At 38.4% G+C, this 8,133-nt stretch overlaps 1 protein-coding gene across 1 annotated transcript in view; it reads left to right on the plus strand.

Annotated features, from left to right (window-relative positions):
• PHEX (phosphate regulating endopeptidase homolog, X-linked) overlaps nt 1-8,133 on the plus strand; it is a 210,706-nt gene that overhangs the window by 193,063 nt on the left and 9,510 nt on the right. The window contains exons 19-21 of the mRNA XM_005870974.2: nt 1,863-1,993; nt 6,721-6,786; nt 7,788-7,892. Of these exons, the coding sequence (XP_005871036.1) occupies nt 1,863-1,993; nt 6,721-6,786; nt 7,788-7,892 (302 nt within the window). The remainder of the gene's footprint in view (nt 1-1,862; nt 1,994-6,720; nt 6,787-7,787; nt 7,893-8,133) is intronic.

Consider the following 8,133-nt stretch of genomic DNA (forward strand, 5'->3'; position numbering starts at 1 on the left):
ATAATTTCAGAGAAGAAGGAGGAGGGAGAGACAGACAGACACAACAATGATGAGAGAGCATCATTGATCAGCTGCCTCCTGCACAACCCCTACTGGGGATGGAGCCTGAAACCCAGGCATGTGCCCTGACCAGGAATCGAACTGTGACCTCCTGGTTCATAGATCGATGATCAACCATTGAGCCACACCAGCCAGAGCAATTAACATCTTTGGTTAGGGAACTTTCTTTTATGCCCAACAAAGAATTCTCTGCATAATTAAGTTTAAACTAACCCTAGCTGGGTTTTCTCAGTGGTTAGAACATTGGCCTGCAGACTGAAGGGTCATGGGTTCGATTCTGATCAAAGGCACATACCTTGGTTGCAGGCTCGATGCCCCAGAGCCAGTTGGGGCGCATGTGGGAGGCAACCAACCAATGTGTCTCTCTCACATCGATGTTTTTCTCTCTCTCTTTCCCCCTCCCTCTGCTCTCTCTAAAAGAATCAATGGAAAAAGTATCCTTGGATGAGGATAAAAAAAAAGTAAACCAATAGTAATCTTGGGTGAGTACAGAAGATACACCCAAACATTTTTGAAGGGTGTAGAGAAAGTGAAGAGTGAGCCTGTAGGAAAAAAAAAAAAGCATTTTCCATTATGTTTTGGAGATTTCCATTCTTGTTCCAAGTTCTTTTTTTAAAGCAACCTTCCTTGTCATAGCAGGACAGATGGGCCTTCCATCCACACTGATGGCTGTGGAATGATTCATAGCAGGTTTTATGTCTCTCAGTTCCTGACAACTTGGAGGAAACACGTTCCTATAGAGTTGAGTCAGGGGCTGTGGTTGCTGGGTGTGAATGACTCATTAGGGCTGTTCCTATGGATCATTTGGAATTTCACTGGTGTTCTGACTCCCTCCACGGGCTTTCTGATTGAAGCCATTTAATTTCATAGTCCAGAGAAGATTTTGGGTCATATTAGGTGACGACAAAGAATCCAAGATTAGTTAAAAATGGTGCGTGCCGGAAAAAAGAGACCGGCTTACCTACCACCACAATCATTACCCGAGGCTCTGTCCTGGTGGTGATGTATCCAGTCAGTTCGCTGCTACTCCCGTGGGTCACATGAGACAGATGAGGAATTTGATGCTTGCTGGATGACATACTTCAACAAGCCAGATATTGATGCCTGGGAATTGTGTAAAGGGATGAACATGCTTGTTGGCAAAGATCTGGTTCCAGAACCCCAAATCATTGATGCTGCTTTGTGGGCGTGCAGATGGTTAAATGATTTTGCTAGAGCTGTTCGCATCCTAGAGGTTGTTAAGGACAAAGCAGGACCGCATAAGGAAATCTACCCTTATGTCATCCAGGAACTTAGACCAACTTTAAATGAACTGGGAATCTCCACTCCAGAGGAACTGGGCCTTGACAAAGTACAAACCCCATCGATAGGCTTCCCAAGGATTTACTGATACTACTACTTGAGTGTAAACAATCACCTGGAAATACTGCTGATAACATATTACCTTATTTGAACAAGTTTTCCTTTATTGAGTACCAAACCATGTAATGGTAACTTGAATTTTAATAAAAAGGAAATGAGTTTGAACTGAAAAAAAAAAGAATGGTGTTTGCCATAAGCTGATGAATCTTATTGAAATGCTCTTTGTTGCTTCGAAGGAAAGAACTTCCTCAAACCTCTTTCTCCTTTTTCCTCTTTTACAATGAACCTGTGACACTGGAGAGAAGGCGGGAGCAGCACCCAGGAGTAGTCTCTGTTGCTTGGGACTGCTTTTTCAAGACTTGTGGAAATGAGGGATACGGAAGATGAAGAAATTAGTTTCCATAAATAATACAAATATATTTTAACTTTCCTTTTGCTAGGTAGAAAATATGATAAAAATGGAAACCTGGATCCTTGGTGGTCTCTGGACTCCGAAGAAAAGTTTAAGGAAAAAACAAAGTGCATGGTTAACCAGTATAGCAACTATTACTGGAAGAAAGCTGGCCTAAATGTGAGTATGACTGTGGTGAAGGGGACATATTGTGGATTTTTTCTCGTTGGGATGTTAGCTTGCTTTAGACCATTGGTGCTCAAAGTGTGGTTCCCAGGCCAACAGCTTCATTCTCCCCTGGGACATTTAGGAATACAAATCCTTTTATTTTTCCAGTTCACTCACATTTGGGGAGGAAGATTGTGTCAAGATGTGCTGTGTTTTGGGGAGTAGTTGAATTCCAAGTCTCTAGTAGTCCAAGGGATTTTAGGTGTTAACTGGAAGAAGCATAGATTTACTTTATAGCCATCGGGTTGCCACAGGGTGGCAAGGGACAATTCTAACTTTTGGTCCTGAACAAGATATCTAGTCACTCATAACTTAAAAAAATTAATTTATTGAGGTGACATTGGTTAATAAAATTATACTGGTTTCAGGTATACAATTCTGTAATGCATAATCTGTTTATTGTATTGTGTGTTTACCACCCCAAGTGGTGAGTCTCTTTCCAATACCATTTAACTCCTTCTTTACCTTCTCTTTGACAATCACCATACTGTTGCCTGTGTTCATGAGTCTTTCTTTTTTTTTCTTTGCTTAATCCCTTCACCCTCCTCACCCAGCCCCCACCCCCTCCCCTCTGACAGCTGTCAGTCTGTTCTCTATGAGTCTGTTTCTGTTTTGTTTGTTAGTTCATTTTGTTCATTAGATTCTACATATAAGTGAAATCATATAGTACTTGTCTTTCTCTGACTGCTTTAATTCATTTAATATAATATTCCCCAGATCCACCCATGCTATTGAAAATATTAAGATTTCCTTATTTTTTTTATAGCTGCATAGTAATCCATTGTATAAATGTACCATAACTCTTTTATCTACTCATCTATTGATGGACACTTGGGCTGCTTCCAGAATTTAGCTGTTGTAAATACTGCTGCAAAGAACACAGGGATGCATATATTCTTTCAAATTAGTGTTTTGGGCTTCTTTGGATGTATTCCCAGAGTGGAATATCTGGGTCATAAGGCCATTCCATTTTTAATTTTTTGAGGAAACTTCATACTGCTTTCAACAGTGGCTGCACCAACTGTGCATGAGGGTTCTCTTTTCTCCATATCTTCTTCTACACATGTTTGTTGATAGTAGCCATTCTGACAGGTTTGAGGTGATGTCTTGTAGTTTTAATTTGCATTTCTCTGATGCCCCGCTGCTTTTCTTTATACTGAAGCAAAGTACAGCAACCTTATAAATACTCTGTCCACCTCCTGTAATGACTAGATGAAATTATGTAGTTTTTCAACGATTATTGCTCAAATATTTCCATGAAAAAATGTTCAAGGTATGCACCCATCCTAACCAGTAGTCACAATTATCAAGAGCTCAGCTAAACTATTTCTTCAACTGGTAGACTAGCAGGAGTGTCAAGGAAGCTGCTGCTAAGAGAATCAGTAGCCTTATTTTTTTTTCTCTTAAAATTTTTTAATTCAGCCCTGATTGGTTTGGTTCAATGGATAGAGCATCGGCCCGCTGACTGAAGGGTGGCAGGTTCGATTCCTGTCAAGGGCATGTACCCCAGTTGCAGGCTCAATCCCCGACATCAGTCGGAGTGTGCAAGAGGCAACCAATTGATGTGTCTCTCTCACATTGATGTTTATCTCTCTGTGTCTCTCTTCCTCCTTTCCACTTTCTCTAAAAATCAATGGAAGAATATCCTCGGGTGAGGATTAACAAAAAAATAATTTTAATTCAATTTATTTAAACTGAAAACAAAACAAAAACAAGTTCACTCATTTCCCCTATCCCCACCCTCTGCCTCTAGCAACCACCACTCTGTTCTCTTTATGAATTCAGTTTCATTTTTGTTTTGTTTTTTAGATTCCACACATAAGTGAGATCATATGGTATTTATCTTTCTCTGTCTGACTTATTTCACTCTGACCTATTTCACATAGCATAATACCCTCTATTGTCCATCCATGTTGTCTTAAATGTCAAGATTTTATTCCTTTTTATGGCTGAGTAGTATTCCATTGTGTGTGTGTGTGTGTGTGTGTGTGTGTGTGTGTGTGTGTTTCACATCTTATTTATCCATGCATCTATCATCAATGGTCATTTAGATTGTTTCTACTGCAGTGAATATGGGGGTGCATATATCTTTTTGAATTCGTGTTTTCATTTTCTTTGGATACATTCCCAGAAGTGGAATTCTTGGATCATATGGTAATTCTATATTTAATTTTTTGGGAGAACTTTCATACCATTTTCACTAATTACATTCCCACCAAAAGTGTACAGGGTTCCTTCTTCTATACGCCTTGCCAACACTTGTTATTTCTTGTCCTTTTAATAGTAGCTCTTCTAACAGCTGTGAGATGATATCTTATTGTGGTTTTGATTTGGATGTTTCTCATGATTAATGATGTTCAGCATTTTTTCATGGACCTATTGGCCATCTATATGTCTTCTTTGGAAAAATGTCATTCAGATCCTCTGTCCATTTTTAAAAATTGAATTGTTTTTTTTTTTGCTATTGAGTTGTATGAGTTCTCTGTTTATTTTATATATTAGCCCTTTATCTGATACATGATATACTAGTACAATCATTTTCTCCCCTTCAGTAGGTTTCCTTTTAATTTTGTTGATGGTTTCCTTTGCAGTGTAGAAGCATTTTAGTTTAATGTAGTCCCACTTATTCATTTTTGCTTTTGCTTTTGGTGTCAGATAAAAAAAAAGTTATTGCCAAGACCACTGTTAAGGGGCTCACTGCCTGTTTTCTTCTAGGAGTTTTATGGTTTTTAGGTATTCAAGTCTATCATCCATTTTGAGTTAATTTTTGTTTGTGGTGTAAGATGATATGTAAAGCTGGAGTGGTAACTTTGAGACTGAAGCTGGGAAGGTCCTGGGTGATTATAGAGATCACTGTTACCTGAAGATTTGTTTTAATTCATTGGTATTGCCTGATACTTGGGTGATTGGGCTAGCATGAAAATGAAGAGTTGATAGGATCCATGGCTTGAAGGTTTAGAACAGGGTGTATTGTTTCCAGTTGCTACTATAGCAAATCACCACAAACTTAGTGGCTTGAAATAACACAACTTTATTATTATACAGTTCTGTATGTCTGACTCAGGTCTCACTAGGACTGCTTTAATTTCTAGCTGCTCTAGGGAAGAATCTGTTTCCTTGCCTTTTCTAGCTTTTACAGGCTGCCCAGATTCCTTCTTCAGCACCAGCAATGCTGGGTTGAGTCTTTTCACATTGCATCACGCTGAGACACTCACTCTCCTGACTTCCTTTTTCTCTATTTGAAAAGGACCCTTATAATTACACTAGAGGCCTGGTGCACGAAAATTCATGCACTTGGGGAGGGGAGGGCTTTCCTCAGCCCAGCCCAGCCCAATTGCAGTCCAGGAGCCCTCAGGGGATGTCTGACTGACAGCTTAGGGAGGCAACTGGTGGAGCTGATTGGAGGATGCTGGCCTCGCCCCCATCACCCTGCAGCCACGCCGCCTACCAATCGCCGTTCCCTCCCTCTGCCCGCTGGCACCTGCCTTGGCTAGCTTGGCACTGCCTGCTCACCGGCCTCACCCCTGCCTACCAGTTGTTCTGCTGTTCGGTTGATTTGCATATTAGGCTTTTATTATATAGGATTAGACCTACTTGAACAATGTAGGCTAATGTCTTCATCTCAATATCCTTACCTTAATCATATTTTAAAAATGTCTTTTGTCACATCAGGTAACATTTTCACAGATTCCAGGGATTAAGACATAGACATCTTTTAGCAGAGAACATTATTCTGCCTCCTATGCAGGGATGGGCAAACTTTTGTAAAGGACCAGTTGGTAAATAATTTAGGCTTTGTGGGCTGTAAATTCTCTGTTGCAATAACTCAATCCTGCCACAGTAGTGATAGAACAGCCACAGACAATATGTACATGAATAGGCATGGTTGTGTGCAAATAAAACTTGAATTATGGACACTGAAATTTGAACTTCACATAATTTCCACATACCCCAAAATATTATGCTTTCTTCTATCCTTCCTCCCCAAAGACTGAACAATGTAAAATCCAGTCTTAACTTGCTGTCTGTACAAACACAGCAGCAGGTTGGATTTTGGCTTGTGGGCTGTATTGGTTTAGATTGTTCTTTGTCATAGCCTATAAAAGGGTTTAAGGAACAATCTTCAAATGTTTAGAAGAATTTCTTCACCATGCTTGGTTAGTTATCATGCATATTGCAAGCCTCGACCTTTGTTCCCCATGAAAACTACTCTCTTTTTAATTTTTCTTGGAAATTGGTGAAGGTGAAATGGTGATGGTTGGTCTGAAACTCTTGTTACTATGTGATGATAAATTTTTGGAAACATGAACACACTGAAAAGAATACTCACATTATGTGAGTTAATCAGAGAAAGTAATCTGTATATTGACATTTTTATTTTTCCCATTTAAATTAGAGTCAATGATAATATTTTTTAACATTTTATTGGAGCTGGTTAAATGGGTGAGAATAAGGAGGTTGGTGGAAAAAATGTGTTGCATAATAAAATAGAAATTATTATATTCAGGAGCACCTTGCTGGGGTTAGTTTTCTATCTCAAAATATATTATGACTACTTCTGACTTATTGAATGTAATTTTCTCTTTAAAATGTGGCACTTTTTATTGCTATCATATTTATGCCTCTTGCTGAATGATAGTTGACTGTGAAACACTCTTTTTTCTTTTTCTTCTCATTAGGTAAAAGGGAAGAGGACCCTGGGAGAAAATATTGCCGATAATGGAGGTCTGCGGGAAGCTTTTAGGGTATGTACTGCAACATTTGCTGTGATTTTTAAAATTAAGCTCTAAAACACTGTATGGGTACATCTCAATTTACAGCATAGTCATGTTCTTGAGGACTTAGATTTCTGTAAATTCTGTGAATTTCTGTAAGTAGAATTATATTGCCCCATTGACTCTATTATACTCTATTATATGAATAGAGCTACATTCCTTTTTTTTTCTTTTTAGGGTGTAAAGTTACTTCCTAAACAAAAATCTTTGTTATTAAGAATCATGTATTTAAAAGATAGTTTTCAGAAGATACATAATAATATCAAAGCATGCTACAGAAATCTCCTCGGGGCTAGGTTCATATGAGTTTTCCTTCCTTATAATTTTCTCTTAAAATATCAAACTTATATATTATGACCAGAGGCTAGTGGTTCTCATATAGTGGGCCAGGTAAGAGTCCATAATAATGCTTTCATCATCCACTGGTTTGTGGTGAAACAAGAAACATAGGGTGATATGGAAAGATTTTCATAAAGCTAAATCCATTCAATGTAAAGACCAGGGTGTTATTCCAAGATTAAATCCTTCCTTTATTCTAGTTAAAATATATTTTATTTCTACAAGATGATGGTTATTGAAGATGATTGTTTTCCCTCTTACTTGGAAAAATTTAAAAATTGGCAGTATGTTGACCCCAAAATTTATTTCCATAGGCTTTGTCATTGTGCTTGATTTGTTTGTTCCCTGGTAGGAAGAGAAAGAACATTTTTTTTTTGCAGGAAGGGTAGTTATTGAACACTTTGACCCTACTGCTTTGGTATTTATTGAATGTAAGGTCTTTTTTCAGGTGAACCTGCCTCACTGTTAAGCCATACAACATTGATTTGCATTTCCAGGTTTGTTTTCTTAAAGGAAACCTTGACAAAATATATTATGTACATGGTAGAGGATATATTTAATATCTCTGCACTGGATGGGAAAAGAGAAAAGCCATCATTGTAGAAGATCATTCATTTTGCTTCTCTCACCAGGCTTATAGGAAATGGATAAATGACAAGAGGCAGGGAGTTGAGGAGCCTCTGCTACCAGGTATCACATTCACCAATAACCAGCTCTTCTTCCTGAGTTATGCTCATGTGAGTAGAACAAGGAAGGGGCATCAAAGATGAAATGTGGGTCTTTGGCTTGCTTGCTTCCTTGATCAAAAGTTTGGAACAAAAGTTTAATGGCATAAAGTTGATTTTAGCTGAAATTTGATCTTGCTTGTTTTCAGGGTAAATTTCATTTAAAGTATTTTTATTGATTTCAGAGGGGAAGGGAGAATGAGAGAGATAGAAACATCAATGATGAGAGAGCATCATTGATCAGCTGCCTCCT

The sequence above is a fragment of the Myotis brandtii genome, unplaced genomic scaffold (genome assembly GCF_000412655.1).
Source record: "Myotis brandtii unplaced genomic scaffold, ASM41265v1 scaffold326, whole genome shotgun sequence".
Taxonomy (NCBI): Eukaryota; Metazoa; Chordata; class Mammalia; order Chiroptera; family Vespertilionidae; genus Myotis; species Myotis brandtii.